Source organism: Chionomys nivalis, chromosome 2, assembly GCF_950005125.1.
Source record: "Chionomys nivalis chromosome 2, mChiNiv1.1, whole genome shotgun sequence".
Taxonomy (NCBI): domain Eukaryota; kingdom Metazoa; phylum Chordata; class Mammalia; order Rodentia; family Cricetidae; genus Chionomys; species Chionomys nivalis.
Genome location: NC_080087.1, coordinates 36342877 through 36368937, shown reverse-complemented (window position 1 = coordinate 36368937; position 26061 = coordinate 36342877). Strand labels below are relative to the sequence as shown.

General features: G+C 38.9%; 1 protein-coding gene across 26 annotated transcripts in view; it reads right to left on the bottom strand.

Moving 5' to 3' along the window:
- Epb41l2 (erythrocyte membrane protein band 4.1 like 2) overlaps positions 1-26061 on the bottom strand; it is a 179767-nt gene that overhangs the window by 43355 nt on the left and 110351 nt on the right. For all 26 annotated transcript variants that reach the window (XM_057761995.1, XM_057761999.1, XM_057761996.1 and 23 more), the window contains exons 4-8: positions 22552-22656; positions 13585-13627; positions 9836-9911; positions 5996-6214; positions 4716-4803 (exon numbers count right to left, since the gene is read on the bottom strand). In XM_057761995.1, the coding sequence (XP_057617978.1) occupies positions 4716-4803; positions 5996-6214; positions 9836-9911; positions 13585-13627; positions 22552-22656 (531 nt within the window). The remainder of the gene's footprint in view (positions 1-4715; positions 4804-5995; positions 6215-9835; positions 9912-13584; positions 13628-22551; positions 22657-26061) is intronic.

Below are 26061 nucleotides of genomic sequence, written 5' to 3'. Positions count from 1 at the left end.
CTAAGCTAATTCAAGAGTAGAACATAGTCATACTAAATGATTCATCTTCCGGAATTGGGGTGAATTTGCAAAGAACTATAGAAATACCATTTAAAGGAAAAATAATCTGGAAATATTAAATTTATGCATTTTCAAGCTCTGCAAAGAGTTAACAGGGAAAAACGGGGAAACACCCATATTTACGCATCTTGAAGATACCAAAGACAAAATGTTTCCCTGGAGAAAGTTCAGCCCTCATGGACAGTCTGCTATCCTGCTGCTATGCTAGCTGACAGCTGGTAAAATTATACCTATATTTTGCAAAACACCAATTCACAGAAAATTTCTCTTCTGGGCTGCCAGTGCTGAAATCCCTCAATTCTTCCCAACATTTTCAACAATAAGGGCTGACATGCAGCTCTCATTAAGCATGACTTCAGTTGACATACTGCAAAGGACTAAAGACAATTTCTGAATTTATTATTCGTTTTCTTTTCCCAAAGATTTAACTTGGAATAGATGATATAGAATAATAACAAACCTGAAAAGGTTTTATTTAGCTGCACAATGTACATAAAAAGCAGAAAGCAAACAGCTTAAAGAATGTTTAAAAAGAAGGAACAACCTTTCCTCATATTTCATGGAGCTCTTCAGCACCGTGAAATGTACAACATGTAAGTCATGCACAACATTCAAAGCACACAAGCAATTACTCTCCAGGGGGCAGATGATCTCAGTCAAGACAGACAATCAACACTACTCAGAGTTGTACACAGTTGAGGAAATCATTAACAACAAGGGGTAAATTTCTACATACACAAAGCAAAGAAACAGCAAATTAAGTCTATGTTCATAATGTTTTGATGGTGCCATTACTAAGAATGATCTAATATAATTTACAGTTTTTTGTTTTCAAAATATAAGTACAGTATAGACAACTAATGATAATTCTATTACCCACTGTGATACTGAATTCAAATACAAATACACAAAATTACATTACACCACACTGAGCAGTTTTTGAAACACTGGGATGTCGATATGGCATAGCCAATACTACACTTGCTGCAAAAGCCTGATGACCTTAGTCCAATCCCCAGAACCAAGTAAAGGGAGGTAGAGAAATTCAGCTGCACATAGTTGTCTCTGATCTCGACATGCACCGTGGAATGTGCACCATAGCATATGCATGCCCACTTACATATCACATACGTAACACTGAAAAAATTCTAAAAACTTAAAATAGCCAAAACTCTATTCTCTGATACTCTAGCAGCCTCAACTCTCTCTAGGAATAGCAGATAAAGCTGGGTAAGTTAGGCATAGGTGCCCAAACTAGTTGGCACCAAACTCAAAGTATTTTGTTTTTGCCAAAAGCATCACTACCCCTGACCAAAGGAGAGGGCATGAGATGGCAGAAAATGGCATGTTCCCACCATAGTTAAGAAGGCAGCATTCATTGCAAACACTAACAAAGCCAGCTCCATCTAGTGTGAAGAAATTGTCACAAAGGACAAAAAAGTATTTCTATTTTACTTAAAAAGAAACCTACCTGTATTCAAGCAAATCGGTGGAAGTTTGGCTGGCTGACACAGTTGTTCTAAATTACAGAATTACTGACAAAGAGCATGAAGTGAAAGGAGGAAAAGTGTTTCTTCATCTCCCATGTCTGAGCTATGCCATTCAGCAACAATAAAAAACAGTTGACTACAAAAACTACTTCTATTGATAGGCAGTGGTGGCGCACAACTTTAATCCCAGCACTCGAGAGGCAGGGACAGGCGAATCTCTGGGAGTTTGAGGCCAGCTTGGTCTACAGAATGAGTTCCAGGACAAGCCCAAAGCGATAAACAAAAACCCTGTCTGGGGGTGGGGGGTGGGGGTACAAAAATACTCTCTGCCCTTCAGAAAATTGCCAGTATGGAAGGTGTTTGAGATGTTAAAGGGTTTTTGCTCTAGATCAAGAAGGAGGGAAGGAGGTCAGGGGTTAAGTACACAAGCTCCTCCCTGTGTGGTCACATCAGCTAGCTGACCCTAATAGTGGTTCCTCTGAAAACAACCCCTCCAGAACAGCTTTCTGCTCAGATTCTGGCAGCCACTCTGCCTTCCACCCTTCAGAACTAGAGGGTGCAGGAGGGCTACCGACACCATTTCAGGGTACCTGTTACACTATGCTTTCATGCCCCTTTGTCAAGACTTTCCATTCAACACTCCTGAACCTCTCCTAACTGGAGTTTGCTATCTTAATGCCTCAAAAAGGAAGAAGAATGTGAGTTCGAGGTAATGAAAAATGTTTTATGAAAATAAAATTTTACATGGCACATTCTTTAAAACTGCTACAGGACTTCTTTCCACAAGCCACAAATATACTGAATATTAACTTATTCCAACAGATGATAAACAGAAAGAATAATGAGTGTTTTTACTGTTCTGCCCCTAAGTGTACAGCAAACCTGACATTATATTCATGATCAAGCTTACCTTTTAACACTCCAATATTAGAGAAAACAATCCTGATCCTTTGTAGTCATTCCCTAAGAACTGGTTTTTACTTAATGATCTACAATGTAAGGAAACAGAACAGCGCATACAGTGAAGGCTGTAAGGTGTATTCATTGAAAGAGTATTTGCCTACTATGGCTAGGGCCATGGGTTCAATCCTTAGTCTTCCCACCCTCTCAAGAAAATTATATAAAGCAAAATTAACAGAAATTAAAGAAATAAAGATGGGAGAATCTCTTTGGTTCCAAACCTATCCTCTCTCATCCTTTGTTTCTTCGATAATCAAAAGAGGAACCAAGGGAAAAGCAAAAGCACTCCAACATCAGAAAGATTGAATGTGCTGCCTAGTAGCATTTATCAAAGAGTATTAAGCAGAGATGATAGCCAGCAATGGATGACATTAGACAAGTCATTCTCTTTACTATTTCGTATATTTATAAAACAAATACATTCAAATTTCGAAAAGATAGTATAAGTGAAAGTATTTTTTAAAACTTAAAGGTCGGACACTTTAAACATGATGGAAAGACTATTCACTGATCTGAAAGAGGGGAAAATTGCAAATGTAAATAAACTGCAATAAAAACAACTAAAGTCAGATGTACTAGCACACACCTTTAATCCCAGCAACTTGTGAAGAGAGGCAGGTAGATCTCTGTGAGTTTAAAAACAGCCTGTTTTATATACCAAGTTTCAGGCCAGCCAGAGTTACCTGAGAGAAGGCCCTGCTTCAAAATAAAACTAACAATGACATTCGGAGTAGATCTTATTTAAAGAAGTCTAAAATCGTCAGGTGGTGGTAACAGACATCTTTAATCCCAACATTCGGGAGGCAGAGACAGGCAGATCTCTGTGAGTTCAAAGTCAGCCTTGTCTACTGAGCTAGTTCCAGAACAGCCTAGGCTACATAAAGAAACCCTGCCTTAAGAAACCAAAGAACTCTCGGGAGATGGATGGATGGATGGATGGATGGATGGATGGATGGATGGATGGATGGAGACAGATAGATGGAGATGGGGATGGATGGATGGATGGATGGATGGATGGATGGATGGATGGATGGATGGATGGATGGACAGATAGGCAGGCAGGCAGGCAGGCAGACAGATAGATAGATAGATGGAGACAGACAAACCAAGCAAGAAAATGCATCAAAACGTTTGGCTCTATTTTCTATGCTAAATTTAATATACTATTTTACAATAAAAAATATTTTAAATAAAGCCACCAAAGATAAAAGGGTCATTTGCAAATACTAAGTATAACACAAAATCAAGACCTACTAATCTGAGGCCTAGAAAGGGAAGGTATTTCTGGGTGGGAATTCCTGGAGGCACCTATAATTACTTCTAACACTTATGTGTGTTACTGCAGGACAGGGAACATCTCTTGGATGCCAACTCTGGACAAACCAAACCCGTCTATCACTTTCCCTCTCATCCTCCTCAAGTCTCACCACTCCATGTAGGATCGTGAAGCAGGAATGCTTGCCAGTGGCATCTGCCCAATCAACCCCACCATTTCTATCACATTTCTGTCTCCACTGTTCCATTTATGCACTACTTCTCCAATTAGTCTGTGGAACTTCATGACCTGAAGCCAGTGCATGCCTGTGTTGCTTCTGGCCCTCTCCGGGCTTCAAGATCTGCTTCCTCAACCAAAAACAAACAAACAAACAAACAAAAGAGGGGAGGAAGAGACAAGTAGAAAGACAGGGGCACTTGGTCTAGCACAGTGGTTGTCAATCTCCCTAATGCTGCAACCCTTTAAAACAATTCTTCAAGCTGTCCTGACCCCACCATGAAATTATTTTTGTCGCTACTTCTTAACTGTAGTGTTGCTACCATTATGAATGTTTGTGTTTTCTGATGATCTTAGGCGACCCCTCTAAAAAGGTCCTTCAACCCCCAAAGCAGTCACAACCGAAAGGTTAAGAACCACTGGTCTAGCAGAAGCTGGGACACAGCATGAACCAGAACCGCAAGGTAAGGAGTAAAGGCAAGAACTCTCAAAGGGGCTTCACTAAAACACTGACAAGAGAAGAACGAAGCAGGGAGAGGACAAGCGATTCCCACACCCAGGAATATTGTTAAGTAGTCACCAAGAAATAGTAAAGACCTCAAGTGGAGACAAACAGCCTTTCCCAAAATGAACCAGGCTTTGCGAAACTGGAGATTTCCTAGAACTTCAGTCACTAAAGTGGAATAACATTATTCCCACTGAATGTACAATACCTTGGCATGATGCAGGTCAACACCATACATGGAAAGCCTCTTTGCATTTTCTAAGAACTGAGTATCAGCTTGTGCTGGAGATAAGCCCCTGAGAATCAAAAGAAACTGTGTTACCAAGAGAGGCAAACACGCCCAAAGCAGATTAAAAAGTGAATGGGATTGGAGAGTTGGGAATATGCAGTGACTCGGCCGAGCCTGTAGAAAAGTGGAGTAAGCAGCAAGCTACAGCTCTACCTCCACCTTTTCCATTGCGGGCATTCACTCTTGACCTGCACATGTCAAGGAGGCAGACTTCTACACTTACCAACTTTATCCTTAAAATGATGCTTTCCATTTTTCTCACTGGGCAAAGGCCTGGGCAATAATGGGTACAACATAAGCTAACAGGTCTCTGACCCAACAGTCTTCATTTCCAACATAGCATTTTATACCAAGCAATTCAAATCTGAGTGACAGAATAAATGTCTACTGAGTAGAATTTAAATACAGAAATAAAAGTCAAATACTGATCTTTTTCATTTTGTTAAATAAAGTCAAAATGTATAAGGCCCCTTAAGCATTTTAAATCTCTGAAAGTTATTCAAATGATTTTAGTCAATATTTCATAAAATTGTGGCCTTGAAAATTTTGTAGCTTAGAGAGATTTTTAAAAACCCATGTAAAACTCCATATTGACAGAAATATCAAAGTATTCAAGGCATACATAACATTCAAGCAATTTAAGTAATCACCACTTAAACCAAAGGAACACTGTCTGTGACTAGTGGGGAGAGCTGCACACTTCCGCTATCCCATACCCATCACCATCTATACTTCTAATTCAAAACCAGATGCTTCAATTCCTCACTAGCTTTTTAAAAATATTTTCATTCTTTAAAAATCTCAAATACATATACACTGTGTTTTGATATCATCTATCCCCACTACCACCCTGACCTTCTTATAAAATACAGTAATAAAGACACGAATAAGCAGAAGAAATGTCAAGTAAGTGCGAAACCAGTATACACAAGTCTGCTTTCTGTGTATCTCTTAAGGATAGGCCAGGACAGAGAAGAAGTGTCATATGGGAATGCACATTAGTCTGATAAAAGAGTTTAGTTTTAAGAACATAATCTCAGTATTACAGTAAGAAGAAGAATAAAAGGGCATCAAGAGCTGCAGGTTATCTCTATCAGTGCTGGGCAAGTTCCAGAAAGATAAAGTAAATAAACTAAAGACTTGTCCTTGAACATCGAGGAGTCTTACAAACTACGTCTACCTGTATGGCATCAACAAACCTGTGAGTTTTGTGCAGTTCTGCCACCTTTTCTTCCATCTCCTTGGTCTGGCCTGGGGCAAATTTGAAGTCACTAAGATCGATACTGTCATACTCTTCTGGATCATAGTCTCCATGTTCAGCCTGCAGTGTGTATGATCCCAAAAGAGCATGAGTCACAAAGGAACAGGGCAGGCGGCCAGATGAGATGTCCTGCCTCAGCTGAAGGCACAAGAAATATCTGTGAAGAAGAGGAAAAGTATGGAGAAGAAACATTAGTTAACAATAAAATACCCTTAATTCCTAAATTTTAATATTACATTGCAAACATATGTTGATACTGGAACTATTTATATTCACAGCAAAAATAGCCTTTCCATAATATGAACTTCTATTCTGCTCCCTGAGCTCCTACACAGGTGGCTTACCTACCAAACTAAGTCTAAAACTTAAGAAACTAGACATTCTTTATTGTTTTTGTTGTTGCTTTTCAAGACAGTGCTTCTCTGTGTAGCATTGGCTGCCCTGGAATTCACTCTGTAGACCAGGCTGGTCTCTACTTCAGAGATTCACCTGCCTCTGCCTCCAGAGTGCCGAGATTAAAGGAGAATAGATATCTTGACAGCAATCATTTATAAGACAAAATGGTAGTCACTCACTCTTGCTCATCTCTACCATTTTTTCATACTAATGTCTTCTTTTCCTGAAATGCCTTTAACAACAATCATACTAACTCTACATTCAAGCCCTTGCTAGCACTTGGACATCGCAAGAGCTGATCTGCAGTCCTAAGAAAGCTCCTATACTTGCCTGAGGCTGATGTGAGGCCTTAGCATGGCCAAGTCTTTGAAGGTGAGAGTAAAAGTTGGTGTATAAATAAGCAGCTGGCGTGCAGTGTGGGAATGCTAGCTAGTAAGTGTAATCACAACAGCTACCTGCAGTCAGTGACTGAATCGTTTCACTACACCATTATATGACTTTGAAATAAACAGCAATGATCTCATTCAAAACATCTTTCCAGTGGTCGACTTCTGTTTTTATGCCAGTAACAAGCTGTTTTCAATACTGTAGCTCTGTAATAGAGTTTAAAGTTAGGGATGGTAATGCCTCCAGAAGTTCCTTTATTGTATAAGATTGTTTTGGCTATCCTGGGTTTTTTCCATATAAAGTTGATTATTGTCCTCTCAAGATCTGTGAAGAATTTTGATGGGACCTTGATGGGGATTGCATTGAATCTATAAATTGCCTTTGGTAGACTTGCCATTTTTACTATGTTGATCCTCCCAATCCAAGAGCAAGGGAGATCCTTCCATTTTCTGGTAATCCTCTTCAATTTCTTTCTTCAAAGACTTAAAGTGCTTGTCAAATAGATCTTTCACTTCCTTGGTTAGAGTTACCCCAAGATATTTTATGCTATTTGTGGCTATCGTGAAAGGTGATGCTTCTCTGATTTCCCTCTCTGCTTCCTTATCCTTAGTGTATAGGAGGGCAACTGATTTTTTGGAGTTGATCTTGTATTCTGCCACATTACTAAAACAGAGAAGTCGACCAATGGAATTGAATAGAAGACCCGGATTTTAACCCTCAATCCTATGAACACCCGATTTTCGATAAAGGAGCTAAAAGTATAAATGGAAGAAAGCAAGCATCTTCAACAAATGGTGCTGGCACAACTGGATGTCAACATGTAGAAGAATGAAAACAGATCCATATCTATCACCATGCACAAAACTCAAGTCCAAATGGATCAAAGACCTCAGTATCAATCTGAACACAATGATCCTGAAAGAAGAGAAAGTGGGAAATACTCTGCAACATATGGGCACAGGAGATCACTTCCTACGTATAACCCCAGTAGCACAGACCTCAAGGGCAACATTGAATACATGGGACCTCCTAAAACTGAGAAGCTTCTGTAAAGCAAAGGACACTGTCACTAAGACAAAAAGGCAACCTACTGACAGGGAGATCTTCACCAACCCCACAACAGACATAGATCTGATCTCCAAAATATATAAAGAACTCAAGAAACTAGACGTTAAAATGATAATTAACCCAATTAAAAAATGGGGCACTGAACTGAACAGAGAATTCTCAACAGAAGAAGTTCAAATGGCCAAAAGACACTTAAGATCATGTTCAACCTCCTTAGCAATCAGGGAAATGCAAATCAAAACAACTTTGAGATACCATCTTACACCTGTCAGAATGGCTAAAATAAAAAACACCAATGATAGCCTTTGCTGGAGAGGTTGTGGAGTAAGGGGTACACACTCATCCATTGCTGGTGGGAATGCAAACTTGTGCAACCACTTTGGAAATCAGTGTGGCGGTTTCTCAGGAAATTTGGGATCAACCTACCCCAGGACCCAGCAAAACCACTCTTGGGAATAGACCCAAGAGATGCCCTATATTACAAAGGCATTTGTTCAACTATGTTCATAGCAGCATTATTTGTAATAGCCAGAACCTGGAAACAACCTAGATGCCCTTCAACGGAAGAATGGATGAAGAAAGTGTGGAATATATACACATTAGAGTACTACTCAGTGGTAAAAAACAATGACTTTTTGAATTTTGCATGCAAATTGATGGAAATAGACAACACTATCCTGAGTGAGGTAACCCAGACCCAAAAAGATGAACATGGGATGTACTCATTCATAATTGGTTTCTAGCCATAAATAAAGGACATTGAGCCTATAATTTGCGATCCTAGAGAAGCTAAATAGGAAGGTGAACCCAAAGAAAAACATATAGTCATCCTCCTGGATATTGGAAGTAGACAAGATTGCCGGGCAAAAATTGGGAACTTGGGGGTGGGGTGGGATGAGGGTAAGGGGAAATGGGGAGAGAAAAGTGAGAAAAGGAGGATGGGGGGAGCTTGGGGGAATGGGATGATTGGGATAAAGGAAGGGTGGATATGGGAGCAGGGAAGCATATATCCTAATCACGGGAGCCATTTTAGGGTTGGCAAGAGACTTGATTCTAGAGGGGCTCACAGGTGTCCAGGGAGATATCCCCAGTTAGTTACTTGGGCAGCTGAGGAGAGGGAACCTGAAATAGCCCTATCCTATAGCCATACTGATGAATATCTTACATATCACCATAGAACCTTCATCTGGCGATGGATGGAGATAGAGACAGAGACCCACATTGGAGCACCAGACTGAGCTCCCAAGGTCCAAATGAAGAGCAGAAGGAGGGAGAACATGAGCAAGGAAGTCAGGACCACGAGGGGTGCACCCACCCACTGAGACAGTGGAGCTGATCTATTGGGAGCTCACCAAGGCCAGCTGGACTGGGACTAAAAAAGCATGGGATAAAACTGGACTCTCTGAACATGGCGGACAATGAGGGCTGATGAGAAGCCAAAGACAATGGCACTGGGTTTTGATCCTACAGCATGAACTGTAAATTATAAGATTTAATAAGAAGCCTGAGCTAATGGGCCAAGCAGTTTATGATAAATGTAGGCCTATACGTGATTTCTTTGGGACTTAACGATTGCAGAAACCAGACAGGACAGAAAACTCAGACAATATTAATATATATTAATATATTAATATATATTAATAACTACTTTGCGGGAATACATACAGCTTAGCTGTTAAGAGCATTTGGGCTCTTATAGGGAACCCAAGTTGCTTCTCAACGCCCACACGCTAGCTCAGAACTGCCTCTAACTCATCCCTCATCTGACCTGTAGGCACTAGGCATGCATATGGCACACAAAAAATTTATACCATACATTTTTAATTTCCTTGATTTTCAGTCCTAAAGTTACAAACATACTAACAGAGCACAGAAATAAATAATAGTCATTAGCAAAAATGCATTTTAAAACATGAATATAAGGTACCTGGTGATATCTTCAGTCAATTGAGAAGGATCCGGAGGATAAAACTTCACATTAAAAGAGAACAGCCAGGGAAGGTCTACAATTATAAAATGTCAATTATTTACCAAAACACAGTTTGCTTTTTATCTAGAATAATTTAGTATCACCTAGACATTAGCAATAAAATTTCAAAAACTAGAAATTAATATAAGTAAGCCACTAGAGAATAAGAGGTTTACTATTATTAGAGTTAACCTATTACTATAATAGAGTAAACCTATTAGAAGACAATAGGTTTACTTTTTATAAATACATATTTTATATGATAATTTATCATACAATAAATTGAATAATCTCCATGTAATAGTTCTGAGATAAACTTGTTTCACCCATGGGATTTCTAGGGGCCGAATATTCCTCATTCCTTTAAAAACAAAAACAACATTTGGGATTTCCACATTGTTGGCAAACCATGAAAATGATCAAGTGGTCACAGTAGATAGTCAGGAAATGTCTGTCTATATAATGGAAGTGTTCAGAGATCCTGATGATGGGAAAGTAGGGGTAGGAAAATACCCTGACATACTTTAAGAGAAAACAGTTTCTCAGGTTTTAGAGAGTGTGTGCACATCCTTCTGTGGGGTGACCTCTAATCCATAATCAAGTAAAGTCACAACAAGACTGTCATTCCCCAACAGCACCTTGTTTATCTGTTTTCCAGGTGTTAATATTAGCACAGAGCTACCTGGGTATAACTACATGCACAAGTTTTTACTAGAACCTCTATATTTAAGGATGTATTTGCAAAATCCAAGAACACTAAACAAACATTTTCAGCTGACAAAAATTGTATATATTTATGGTACCAAGGATATATGAAATACGTGTACATCATGAAATGGCTAAAGTTAAGAAAGAAATTACCCCATATACTTAATTTTATGGTAAGTATACTTAAAGTGTTTTTAAATTAAACATTAGTGGTTTTTAATTTAATTATTATCCCTAATTTTACCTGGCTACATAAAAATGGGTTATTTATATATTATCCATAGGCAGGTTTCAAACATATAGCTATTAGGTACATTACTAAGAAATAACCAAAATTTAAGGAAAATTCTAAGTGGGAACCATTAAGCTTGCCAACTTCTAAGTAATTCCAATTATCTATTTTCTAAGTGCCTATTAACTATAAAAATCTAATATGATAAATCAAAGGAAAAGTTCTTTCTCACTTGCAACAGGGGAACTACTTTCTAAGCTGCATTTGTGGAGGAGACTATGCCATTTAAAGAACTCTGGTGGTTTAGAAAAGTCACGCTGAATTGTTACTGCTATTCCTTCGCCAAACCACCAGGGCAAACGTCCCAAAATAACTCTAAAGAACACTTCAAAAATAACCAAGACATAAGAGCGTGATTCATAATCAACAGGAGTCTTGCTTTCCAAGTTTTTCAAGCACTTTTACTTGCAAAGTTTCCTGTCAAGTTTTCAAACTTTCTTTTTAAGCTTTCTTCTCAAGGGTGATTTCCAACAGGAAATACCTGCAACTCTGAATGAGTGGCATAAAGCAAACCCAGGAAAGAACCCTATGGGCCGACCAGCACATTTTGGACATTGCCCTGTTCTTTCTTTTTGGGTTGCCCGGCAGATCAAGGTTCAGAGAAAGTAAAAGCGCTCTATCTTTCTGAGGCGTACCCTTCACAAAGCACATACCAGTTACAGAAGGGACAAAGGAAGGACATCTGTGTCAGTTTTTTCAATAATTACAAAATAATGTAGCTCTGTCTACTCATTACTACTTCCTCCCTGCTTTTCCATCATGGATGAAATGGTGAATAAGAAAACATAAAGGAGAAAGAGAAGAAGGGAATGAACACTGGATGTCAGAGTAGTTCAAAGAGAGGACAGCCAATCAATCACTCCAAAATGCATGAAACTCGTCTAGCTTCATGCTCAAAGTTCCAAATTCTAGACTGTGCCTCAGTCCTAGACAAGGTAAAAAGACTGGCCAATAAAAAGTTATTCTTAAAAGGTAAAACAGATGAATCTACAAAAGCGGATATGAAAAGAACAACAGATAAGGTCAAATAAAGAGCAGAAAACCGTGTGTAGCTGTGCGTTCCTATAATCCCAGCACTCAAGAGTCTATAAAGTATTGTGAATTCACAGTCAGCAAGGGCAAGAGTTAAGTCCTGCCCACAAATAAAGTTAAACAAATAAACGTATAGAAGGGGAAAATGATAGTAAGGCTAAGTTTTGTTACTGAAGAGAGGGAAAAAGAATATAAAACAGAAGATTGGACACTAGCATGGGAGACAGAAGGTAGATTAAAAAGCATAAACAGAATTGTTTCAGTGTTTTGACATTAGAATAATAAAGGAGAAATGTTACCATTAATACTTTGCGTGTTACTTCTCGGAAATGGCTGATCTCAGGTCCAGTCTTAGAAGGGCTGTAAGGGACTTAACTATTCTTCAGAAACCCACACCCCACCACCACCCCAGTCTAAGCGGTCCAGGCTGCTCTTGGCTCCCTACCTGTTTCAGGTATTCACAAACTCTGAAGTAAGTACTGGATTCGCTATCAGAGACTCCTCAGCAATTCTAAGTGTTTAGGCACTCCTATCTCAGGCAGGGCAGTGTGCAGAGGCACATCTACACAGGGAGCTGAAGCTGGCTAAGTGGGAAGCATGGGGTCATTTGGGAATCACAACAATGAAGATGAGTGGTAAAAATGGAAAGGAAACATCCAACACTAACTGCAAATCCAGAGTCAAAGTTAGGTAAAGCAACCTGGAACTTTGGAATGGACCACAGAGAAGACAGACAGCTCTGGAAAAAAGACCTCTGCTCAACTTTCATTTCTGGAGTATTCACTCCAGTAGACATGAGCGAGGTGCCTGTGTGCCTCTCAGATATAGGATATGCCTAACGACTAAAATCTACACTTCCAAGCTACAATGGAAGTACATTAGTATGAGATATACACAGAGCAAACTGTCTCAAACAAAAAGTGAAATTTGAAGGCGAGGAGACAGCTCAGTCAGTAAAAGCCTGCTGTGCACGCATGAAGACTGAACTCAATCTCCAGCGCCCATGTGAGAAGAGGGCACAGTAGTGGCATGCATTTGAACCCCAGCTTGGGGAGGGAAACACTGAAGTGTCAGGCAGATTGGTAAATTCAATGGCCTGGCAAATCCGGTCAAATTGATGGGCTCCAGGTTGAGTGATAAATGTCATCTCAAAAACTAAGGTGGAAAGTAATCAAGAAAGAAACCAAGAGTGGACCTCTGTCATGGGCATGTACATGTGCACACAAGCACATACAAGCATATTCAGAAACATACAACATTTCACCCCCAAAACTCCACTGTGATTTTTAAAAGTCAGCCTGTTACTTCACATCAGTAGATTTCACAAACATGTAAAAATAAGTCTACAGCCTTCTGAAAGGGAAGAGTCTCTAAGCTATCTATAGTCACAATCCTTTTGGTTTTGTTGTTGTTTTGAGGTAGGATTGCACTGTGCAGCCTACAGTGGCCTGGAGCTCATCATCCCCTACCTCAACCTCTTGAGTGTTAGGACTGCAAGCAACTGGCACCATATCCAGCTAAACAGTTACATTTCCACAAGTGTCTTACAAAAACATTGATTTCAGCATGCAAAACGTAACCATCACCGTATATTACTACAGCATTTATCCCTATAGGTTTTTATATAGACAGAAATACTACAGATTAATTTGAGTATAGTTCTTTAAATACTCACTTCTCAGCTGTCTCTTTATTTCTTTTGCGGGATCTAACCAGCTCTGCAGGAGGGAAGAAAACAATATTATCCATAAGAACTCTCCCCAAAATAAAATGCAACAGTTTACAGTTCATAACTTGTATCTCATGAAGCTCATTTTAAGTAGCTTTCACCTATTAGCATACTGGGATTGTGTGTGTGTGTGTGTGTGAGAGAGAGAGAGAGAGAGAGAGAGAGAGAGAGAGAGAGAGAGAGAGAGAGAGAGAGAGAGAGAGAGAGAGGTGGGGGAGGGGGGAGGAAGGGAGGGAGGGAGAGGGGGAGAGGGGGAGGGAGAGGGGGAGAGGGGGAGGGAGAGGGGGAGAGAGAGAGAGAAAGTGCAAAATTTCTTTAAGGTGAATATCATGCATTTCATTTTCCTGGAATTTAATCTAAATATTTATCCAATGATAAGGTGTAATTTATCTAAATATAATCTTTACTACATAGAACTGCTCACAAATCACCCCTCAGACACTGAAATAATAAGCTGTTCACAGTTCATTCTTACGTAAGAAGGTTAAAATGTGAATTGGAAACTGCTGGTTCAGAGTATACACGTCCTGATCCAAAGCAATCATTTCAACCTCTAAAGCCAACGTCTTCACATCCCTCAGCCTAGCTCTTCCATGCTATGGAAAGATAATGCCGGATCAGAAACAATACTTTCTTTTCTGGTCTTAACATCCTTTCTTTCTTTCCTCCTCTCTTCTATTTATCATTTGAAGTTAGAAAACACAATTCTAAGTAAGGAATATCCTTCCGTTTGCCTCTCATTTCGATGTTTTGAGATAGCTAACACACTAAAAAAATTGTTTATTTTTTTTAACAAAACATCAATTTTAAACCACCTAAGAATAGCAAAGCTTTCAAACTGTAATGCAAACAGTTCCCACAATTTTTCAAAAATTTGTACTTGTATTTTTTCCACACTACTGTTAACAGTAAGAAATTCATTCAACTTCCTTATGCAGAACACATACATTTGAGATACAATACACTGTCTCAAACAACTGACTTTACAGCAAATAAGTCTAGTTTTAACAAGTAACCCAAATGATGTGTTGTAACACTTGTATTTAAATATAATTTTATTTTCATACGACAAGAATAAAGCATCTGTTGATACATAGTAAGTAATTATCTGTCAATCTATTGAAATGATGCAACAGAACATGACACACTATTAAAAAGTATTAACAACAGCATCCTTTGAAAGTAGCCCTCAGATTTTACTACACAATTCACAGTCTAAACTCTGGCAGCAAGGATCCAAGGTATATGTGTCTCTGTTTTAACACTGGTCATATTCAAAGCTGTCATTAAAGAGTCACCAGAGCATGGCCCAGTTTCACTATTACTGATGTCCCAGCTGCATGGTGCATTAATGTGAGGGCCCAGTGGGACCCTGTAATGGTACCTCTAGTGCCATGTTAGGAAGCAGCTCTATTTTCCACTTAGAAAAAAGTACAGCATTCAGCTTCTTTGCCCTGCAGCTGCTGTCCTACACAGTTGACTCACAAATGGCAACTATACTAAGTGCACAAGACCAAGAAAAGCACATCATTCAGCTTCTAGCCCAGCCTGGACTAAGGCTGGGGATAGGTGAAGGAAGGTTAAATGTGTGGCACTGAAAACAAGGAAGTAACAATCACATGAAGAAAATGGAATCAGATACCACTAGTGCAAACCCAAATAACAAGATCCCTTGTATCATCAACACATAAAGACAGTAAGGGAGCATTGCTGGCCTCAGATACAGACCACCTAAACCTTCAGGGTCCTTAAGGATAAGCTTACATAGATGCCTGCTAAAAAGAAGCAAAAGGTACCTGTGTTCCAGGAAAGAACGAGGGAAAGCAACATCATCTTCTGCAATCCCACAGACTGACCCTAGGTCCCAGCTATCACACCTTCCATCCTTACCCGAAGCACTAATCTCTCCAAATTACCTGATCATAGTGAGCAGAGGGAGGAGTTTACAGATCTAGACAAACATGAGTAACAAGATGGCAAGCCAAATTGAGACAGTCACCCTTAGGCCACTTCCAACAACACTGCCAGTCAAGACATAGGGAAGACTGCTGTGGCTCCTTATGTCAGCTCTGTTCTGATTTGCTTTTCTGTTGCTATGCTAAACACTGACAAAAGCAACGTGTTTATAAGGCTAACACTTAAAAGGGAAGTCAAAGCAGGAACTCAATCAAGACCCAGAGCAGAGACCATGGAGGAATACTGCTTACGGCTTGCTCTCTGGCTCTCACTGGTTCACTCTCAGCTAGCTTTCTTAAATAGCTCACACCCTCCTGCCTACAGATGGTGCTGCCCACAGTGGGCTGGCCTTCCCACATCAACCATCAATCAAGACTAAAAGTCAAGACTAATTAATGGTAATGGGCCATTCTGATCATGGCAGTTCAACTGAGGTTCCCTTTTCCCAATAAAAACCAAGCAGCACAAGATCCTTACCCAGAGACCACAGGGCTGCTTCCACAATAGGACTAAGCAGCAGAAGTCACTCTTTCCATGGGCCTACCTGGTTTCCTTTCCTAACCACACTGACTTGCACTCAGTGAGCTCTAGTCCTCCCAAGGAAGCAGGCGGTACTCTCTGAGACTAGCTGTGAAAAGCTGGCCTGGCAATATAATTCATATTCTCTAGGTTACTTAGCACTTTTAGAAACTTAACATTAAGTATTAAAAATCAATACCTGTTTACTGGCATTTCTCCATTTCCGCTTCCTTCCTCTCCATGATGTAGTCATCTTAAATGATTACACATTATTTTATTAAATTTATCTTTATTTGAATTATTTTTATTTGAATTAGATTATGACTGGTATATAATTTGTCTGATCATAAATTCTCAAGCAAAAAAATAAAATATCCTTGTACATACTAACGTAATATGAAATTACATATTTACTATGAAATCTAAGTGTTTCTCTGGATTACTAATTATACATAAACAAGTATAAACTACTTTTTCTGTTGTGTTTGATTCTTAAGATAGGGCCTCACTGTACAGTTTCAAGATGGTCTTGGAACTCCCAACTCTCTGGTCTCATTTTCCCAAGTGCTGGGAAAATACATGTGTGCACCACCATACTTAGCAAAAAAAAAAAAAAGAAAGAAAGAAAGAAAGAAAGAAAGAAAGAAAGAAAGAAAGAAAGAGAAAAAGAAATAATAAAAATCAACTTCTCTGGGTTGACACTTAAGGAAAGGAAGAATGATGCCTAAGACACACCAAAAAAATGGAAAATGGCATCAGTTAACAAAGGAGATAATAAGATAATAAGATTAATGATGGCGGCAAGTGGACATACTGAAGTACACAAGTGTAAATATGTCCACCTTCCCCTCAGGAAACATTAGGATGTAGCCTTCTTACAAGAAAACACTGGCTAACAGAACCATGAACACAGACTTTGGGTTTAGAAATAAGTGGAATCAAACTCTCATTTACCATCAATTCTATGTCTTAAAAACATTTCTGGTCCCCATTAAGCCTCAATTTTCTCAACAGCAAAATAGAAATCACAATATTTACCCTACTAAAACAAAATTCTACTACTTGACAATTTCACATTACACTTCAGGCTAGATCTTAAGATTTCAGAGTTTGTTTCCCTCACTCCCAACCAAAGTTTGCTGATGTCTTCATTTATGTTCAGGAGGTCTCAGATTGGCCAGGTATGATTATTTAACAATTTCAAACTAATTCACCTTATAGTAGCAAATGTTGAAAGGATGAGAGTAGTTCTGTCTTAAATCTCCATTCGTCTACAAAAATAGATAGTGCTGCACGAGATCCCTTTACTATGCACATTTAAGCACACAGATCTAAGAGGAGTCTAATGATGGCATCAAGAGGAAAGGTACCGGCTTTCCACGTCACAGCGAAACTTACTATATACATCTGGAGAATGGAGGATTATAAAGTTTAAATGAAATAAATATAGACTCTTGCTTAAAGTTAGTTTATATGTGCAAAGAGTTTACTATGAGCTTTTAATTCTGCTTCTGGGAAGATATACTCTGGCTATTAGACAACTGCTTTAATCTACATCAAGTAAGCTTAGATATCAATTATACTTCTAACAAGTACTTCTTGCAATATGACTTATAGCAAAATGACATATAATGCCTGGGCCAAATGCCAAACACTATTAACAACAAAAAAAAAAAATTAAGACTATTTTTCTCTTTAAAGAGAGTTAAGTATCTTTTTTAAAAATGTATTTATTGGCCGGGCGGTGGTGGCGCACGCCTTTAATCCCAGCACTTGGGAGGCAGAGGCAGGCGGATCTCTGTGAGTTCGAGACCAGCCTGGTCTACAGAGCTAGTTCCAGGACAGGCTCCAAAGCCACAGAGAAACCCTGTCTCGAAAAACCAAAAAAAAAAAAAAGTATTTATTTTCGGGTTTTTTTTATTAAATTTAGATTTAAAAAAACAATCTTTTCTCATTTTACATATCTATCCCAGTTACCACTCCCCCCTTCTCCCCTCACCTTCTCCAATCCTAGCCCCCATTCACCCCTTAGAGAGTCTTGACTTCCCAATGGGAGTCAAGGAAGCCTGACACATCACTTTGAGGCAGGACCAAGGCCCTCCCCCTATATCTAGGCTGAGCAAGGCATCCCTCCAAAATGAATGGGCTCCAAAGCGCCAGCTCAAGCAGTTGGGATAAATTCTGGTCCCAATGCCAGTGGCCCCACAGACTACCCCAGTCACACCACTGTCACCCACATCGAGTGGGTCAAGTTTGGTTTCATGAAGGCTCCCCAGCAATCAGTCCAGAGTCAGTGAGCTCTCACTAGCTCACGTCAGCTGTTTCTCTGGGTATCCCCATCATGGCCTTGACCCCTTTGCTATTATCGCTCTTCCCTCTCTTGGCCTAGACTCCAGAAACTCAGCCCAGTACTCAGTTGTGGGTCTCTGTATCTGCTTCCATCAGTTGCTAGATGAAGGTTCTATGACGACAATTAAGGTAGTAGTCAATCTGATTAGAGGGGAAAGTCAGTTCAGACACCTCCCCACTATGGCTTAGGGTCTTAGCTGGGGTCATTCTTATGGATTCCTGAGAATTCCGCTAGTGCCAGCTTTTTTGCTAGCCTCATAATGGCTCCCTAGATCAAGATATCTCTTTCCTTGCTCTCCCTCTGAGAGTCCAGTATCTTTAATGATGAATTCACTTAGACATGAATTTAAAAAAACTACTTATACTTGTAATTTTCTATAAAAGAATAACATGTTGTTTGATTCTATATACTTTTTAACATTTTCTACAGAGAAGTTTACAAGACTTTTCAACAGACACTTAAAATTTTAGACACTAACAATGTCACATTTTCATAATCAAAATGAACTGAAAGGCTTCCAACTCAGTGTCACAACTGATACAATATTACACCTAAACCAAGACAGTTTAGATGGTCCCTCATGACAATCTGTTATATAAAATACTTACAGCTCTGCCTGACTTCCACATTACAAAAGGCTGAAGTAAGTGCCTGAAACTTCTTTAGAAACATATTGTATCTATCAAAAAAAGGAACCAAGCCGGGCGGTGGTGGCGCACACCTTTAATCCCAGCACTCGGGAGGCAGAGGCAGGCGGATCTCTGTGAGTTCGAGACCAGCCTGCAAAGCCACAGAGAAACCCCGTCTCGAAAAACCAAAAACCAAAAACCAAAAAAAAAAGGAACCAGACAGCTGGAGCTGGGAATCTAGCAAAGTGGTCGAGCATGTCCTTGGCATACACACAACAAAGGAAAACACACCCCTATCTCCTACAATGGAAACTTCAAGAACTTCCAAGTTGAACTGATGAAGCTAAATTGGTATGACAATAATTTTCTGCAGAAAAATAAAAGAGACTATATACAGTTATACGGTGAAGAAGGAAAGTTCTTTCATCTAAATGAATTTGAGGACAGATTTTACCTATATATATTTGTTAAATATAAAAAGTAAGATTTCTCTAAATCTAAGCAATATGAACATTACAGTCACATAAATATATGATTCATATACTCAACTGTAATTGAGCATTTATTTCTGAAAGGCTACTTCATGAAGGAAATCTCTGCATGCTCTTGAAGCTTTAGCTAAGACTTTAGCACTGAAAACGCGCATCTGATTCTACAAGCATTTTCATCTGACATTTCATAGGCAAACACTAACCCCAAAGTTAAAAGAATAACGTTGGACTCCTCCTCCAAGCGCTAGCATCTTTCTCTCAATGAGAATGCGAGTAAGCCCACCACAGTCTACTCTTACATATTCTTACAAGAAAGAGGCCAAACTATCTACCTCTGAGCTGTATTCACAGCCCCTTCTTATCTTAGTGTCTGCAGTAACAATGTTACCCTCCCAGACTTTGGCTATCCCCTTCCACAGCCCAATCTTGGATCTTGTCATCACACAACTCTGCATCTCACACTAGACTTCATCATCCTACTTTCAGATACAATCAGAGTAATGAGGAAGAAACAGCACATAAATAAGGTTTGTACTGCATATGTTGGTAACAGGGGCTACTGATAACTCACCTCCCTTGAGCTGTGGAGAGAAGGATGGTAGGAGACAGCCCGCCCAGGGTGGGGACGAGCGGGGAGCCCTCACAGGATATTTAGGTAGCTCTTTAGAAAAGGCAGGTATTCAAATAGTAAGAGAAAGAAACCGTCAATGCAGCATAGTACGTATGAGCGGAGAGCTACACCATCAAGGATCACCTGCATGCTGTGAGACAGCACTGAGGAGTAAAACTCAAGCCGGCTGCAGGGAATTAATCTGTGAGCACTCAATGTTTCTAAGTCAGGTAAGCTCACAGACACCTGGCTGTTCACAGAGTAGGGAGAAACAAGAGTCCAGGACTATTCTTCAGGGACAGATGCCATTAAGGGGAAGATACAGTTTGCTGTTAGAGCAGGGGTGTTCAGAAGACAGTTGAGTATATGGATCAAAGGTTCAGCTGTAAGACATGAACTAGACATGTGTATTCCAAGTTCAAATTTAAAAAATAGTAAATCCTACTGTCTAAATACTATCTTAGTCAAAAGGAATATTCCAGAAATACCTAATGTCCTAATGCTATTTATTTTGTTTGTACTAACAAAGCATTTACAACATTTGTCTTTGTATTTTACAAAAATTAAACATTCTTATGAATCTGCCAATAGAAAGTCTCAGGAAAAGATACAATTGCCAAGTTCCCAGCACTTTGTCTTTTGGAACCATTATCAAGACCAACTTGTAATTTACTGCCTTAAAAGGTACTTAGTTTATTTAGTGAAGTGTGTTATTACTTCTGAGGAGTATATTCTAAATACTAATAAATATACATACTATTCAACAAGCAGACATGCAGTTTGTCTTTAGTCTAAAGGTAGAATTAAACTACAAGTTACTACCAGGGATTTAAAGCTGAGAAAGTTGAAAATATTTAATTTGCATTTAATTATCATGCTTAAAACTAAAACCCTTTATTTCATTACTGGGATATGGAAACACAAACAATGATACTGTGCAGGCATGTGACAATGCACACTATGCTTCCTCTAACGAGTACTGTGCTCTACTGACTAAGATAGGAACGCCTGGTGTTAGACAGAAGCCCCTTTCACTGTAACTGAGAGCTCTGTACACCCTAATGCAGACGTTCCACAGCAACAATCTAACAGACTAAACAGGCTTCCTCTGTAGAGAACGACAAACTTACATTCTTCACTCCTACAATCAGCATCTTCTCACCCACACCAAATCTAGACACTCAGAAAGTGAAACAGAAGAGGAAAGCCCTTTTCCTAATAATGCTGACAGCTACAGATTAGCCCTAGTTCTGTCACGAAGGGTTAATGTTTCCATCCTTAATTGACTGAAACTGAAAGTCTCTGAAGTTCAATAAAATTAATATGAGCTTCAGATCACAGACAAGCCTATGCTCTAAGTTCTATAAAATTAGTATGAAGTTCAGATCAGATCACCCTATTCTATGCTCTTGCTTAAAGTCTTGAAAAAATTCTTAGAGCAGACACGTTCTCAGCACACTCTTTGACATCAGGTAAAAGTACTACCAGGATCAATCCAGTAGTGGTTGGTCAAACAAACTACCTGAGAGAGCTGCCCAACCACCTTTTCTGCCCCCAACAGCCCAACAACTAACTGAGGCAGGAGTAACTTTGCCACACAAAGTACGTACTCAAGGGTCCTCCTACTCCCAACGTGTCTGTGCACCCACGCCCCTGCTGCTCAGGCTTATTCAATAACTACTACGCAGATGACTGCACATCTGTATGTTGGCAAATGAGTCTACTTGGCTGCCCTCTGTATTTGGCACCATAAGGTAAAACTGGAACATGACTTGATAACGTTAATTTAAAAGATAGTCTTCATGTTAGATAGTCAATTTTCCCACTACTAAATCTTTTCATTTGAAGTATTTTCCCCTCAACAATTCATTACATAGGCCGGGCGGTGGTGGCGCACGCCTTTAATCCCAGCACTTGGGAGGCAGAGGCAGGTGGATCTCTGTGAGTTCGAGACCAGCCTGGTCTACAAGAGCTAGTTCCAGGACAGGCTCCAAAACCACAGAGAAACCCTGTCTCGAAAAACCAAAAAAAAAAAAACAAAAAACAAAAAAAAAAACACCAATTCATTACATAAGTAGATTCTACTGTGAATTTTAGAGCTAACGCTTTCATATAATTTTAAACTCACATTTTTCAATCTCAATTAAGATAGGAAAACATTCAATTCCACCTGTTTATGATGAGAAAGCATTATATACCCAAAATGCCAAAAAGCATGAGTCTCTCACATAATCATTTTTAAATATTTGCCAAAACCTCATGATAAGCATGTAAATTAAAGTTAAATTTATTCTGAAATTAACTGATTAGAAAGATAGAGTACTTACTTCCTAAAAGGACAAAACTGAAGTCACTTACTTTGTGCTCAGCATTTTCCGGAAATAGAAGCCCAAAGTAGTCCTTCTCCAGGAGATTGAGGTGTTCACACACTTTGTCAAACAACACTTGCCCCTTAGCACGTTTCTGCAGAAAAACAAAGAAAATCTTCATGTTTCTAAAGGAGATCACAAAAAGGAAACAAGAGATGCTGACTGGGAAAGGGGCAAAGGACGTATGTGACATGAAAGAAAGGAAAATATTGGGGTTGGAAGCTTACAAGAAAATGAAGAGCAGGCAGGGGGCAACAAAAACTAATTTTGTATCAAAAATGTTATAATAAAATGTTTTTATACTAATAAATATTAAAAGATTATTTTAAAAGCACCACTAATTATTACAAATTCACAAAGTATTTGTTTGCAAGTATTCCAACTGCAAAATATTATTCTAAAATAACTAAATGCATTCTGCTCTATTGCTAGTCTCATTAATTACTAAAATTAAAAAAGCAAAATGTTGACTAATAATCTACTCATATGAACAACATTAAAGACATACTTTCAACATTAAAGACATATTTTCAAAGTGTTTCCATCAAAACCTGAAGATGACTCACAACAAATTCCTAACAGAGTGCTGTTCTATGAAAACTGCCTGATGGAACTTCACACAACTTATACTATCAACACTAAGGTTTTGTTTGTTTCTTTGTTTATTGTCATCACTGGTATTTGTAGAATACCAGCCTTTTCCATTTAAATTACACTTTTATTTTCTCATTTTTTAGAGAATATAGTATTCATTCTTCAGAGATTTAAAAGGCCCAAAAAGCCATAAATGATGTGAGTTTCCCCTCTGTAGGCTGTGAATGTGTTTTATTACCATTGCTTAATAAAGAAGCTGTTTTGGCCCATGGCAGAGCAAAATATGACAAGGTGGAGAATCCAAGCAGAGACAGAGGAAGAAAGAAGGCAGAGTCAGGTAGACACCATGCAGCTGCCAATAAAAAGATGTCAAAACCTTACCTGTAAGCCACAGCTTCGTGGTAATACACAGATTAATGGAAATGGGTTGATTTAAGATATAAGAGCTACCTAGAAATACGCCTCAGCAATTGGCCAAACAGTGTTATAATTAATATAGTTTCTGTGTGATTATTCAGGTCTGGGTGGACAGGAAATGAAAAAGCAGTCTCTGTTTACATACAGAAAATGTGATCGTCATTAAACCAGTAACAAAGTATACTCATTTCCAATTTAGACACATAAGCTTGGAATATTCCAACTGTGAGTTCAGTCAGACGTACACCTCCCACCCACAGGCACGTACAGATGCCACCACTAGATGGCCAGTGAAATTAGGACAGGGCCAATAAAAATAGACGGCTCAGTGGACACCCCCCAATATCAAAATACACACCTGTCTGTTCATACAGTACATAGAAATTACACAGAGAGAGAGAGAAAAAAAGGGGGGGAGGAGAGAATGGTCAATCTTGGGGAGTAAAATCTGGTATTTCTACTAAATATTTCATAATAAGATTTCTAAAATATGGTTATCACAAATAGAAAATAAAAAGAGAAATTCACTTAAATTTATATTACCATAGCAAAGTGCTATATATCATCACTGTGGATTCATAATTAGTAGTTGATACATCACTACCTTTAACAAGATGTACGACTGAAGTTTTCAGAGTTGTGAGTGAGAACATACAAGTGTATGGCAAGCATAAATAAATTAAAATGTGTAGCTACTAGTTATGGTTCTTGAAATTAGTAATATTTAAAAGGGATATCTAAGACAATATCTATAAATACATACATCACAGAGAAAACACATTCCAACACTGACTTAAAGTCAGTTTTTATAAACTTTTTGCACTAGTTTCTATCTCAGAGACATGCACTACTGGACAGTATTGTCCTAAAAGACTAGAAGGAACACATCCACAAAGTCACCCCAGCAGTCTGTGGTAGTATGCTGAGCCCCACCATGGGCACAGGAGTCAGATCTAGTTCAACATCACTCAACATTTTGTGAACATCTTTTCTGTTACTAGACAGTGTGACGATGGGAAAACCACATAGTCTATCTGTAAAATGGAGATAGTAACTACCTAATAGCTCTCTATAAGTATCAAATTAATGAGAAAAGATACATCACACTGTCTGAATCAACCATAGTTGAATTCTACTTCTAGCTGCTCTTTGACTTAGCCCACATCTCACAATTATCAAAATACTGTCTGATGTACAGGCTGTTCTAGGCTTCCATCCTAAGCCACGAATATCACTAACCACTAAGAGGCTGGCTGATTGTGCACAGTTGTAACCCAAACTCCCATTAAGAATCTCTACTCTCCAAAGAACACTAAGAACCAATAACTGTATCTAAGAAAACAAGAATATGATATTTCGTGAATCTTAAAGGAGGAAATAACTTTGGCAAGTAGAGAATACAAATATTTAAGAGGTATTATTTTTCACTATTAAAGCCTGACAGAGTGAATTTCTGCTCAAAGATACTGTGGGATACAGTAAGATGAAAAAAGAAAACCATCTCACAATGAACAGGCCATTCATTATGACTGACAGGTACTGCCCCAATGACGAATGACTGCAGAGCTTGCCGAGCTAGGGGGCTAATATATACCAATCCAGCAACAGTAGGTGTCAGTTCCTGTGTTAAGACAGGAATAAAATATAAATGGTCTCAAAAAACTTTTATTCTAACTGTCAAGAACAGAAAATAAATATTGATCAGCACTTGAAGATGGTAATGAGAGAATTAAATTAAGTTTGTGACATGTTTAATAAAATGTTTGAGGTAGTTCATGGATTCGTAGAAGGCCCGTATAGGACTTTTTGTGAGCTGTTCTAGCAAAAATAAGTAAGCTGGTATTAAAAATGATTCAAAAGCTTTAGTTATTTATTTCAACATTCTTTGAAGCTACAGAAAGTTGAAATGATAGTTTTCCTGTCTGCTTAAAATTAACGCTATCTGTAAAGTGTAACACTTACACTTCTGTCTAGGGAGGTAACTTAGCTTCTTTGTTTGAGTTAGAGAATCAGAATGTAGTCCAGGTTGGCCTCGGTTTTGAAATCCTCTTGCCTTGTCTTCCTGAGTACTGGATTATATTCATGCTAAACTAAGTCCACACATCAGTTTGCTTTCTTATATACAATTATAGCTCTGTTGCATGAAAGGACCACAAAGGAACACTTGACAACCAAGAAAATAAAAGACTTTTTTTTTTTCCAAGACAGGGTTTCTCTGTAGCTTTTGGAGCCTGTCCTGGAACTAGCTCTTGTAGACCAGGCTGGCCTCGAACTCACAGAGATCCACCTGCCTCTGCCTCCCGGGTGCTGGGATTAAAGGCGTGCGACAACTTGTCCCAATATATAGCAGTGTATGTGTATATAGAGATACATCTTTCTGAGTTGCTTGCACGTATGATTTCAGGGCTGACCACTTGGTACTCTATAATCACTTGGGCTTATCCTTACAAAAGACTCATTATCTCCCCCCTGTAGAGAAGATATATAC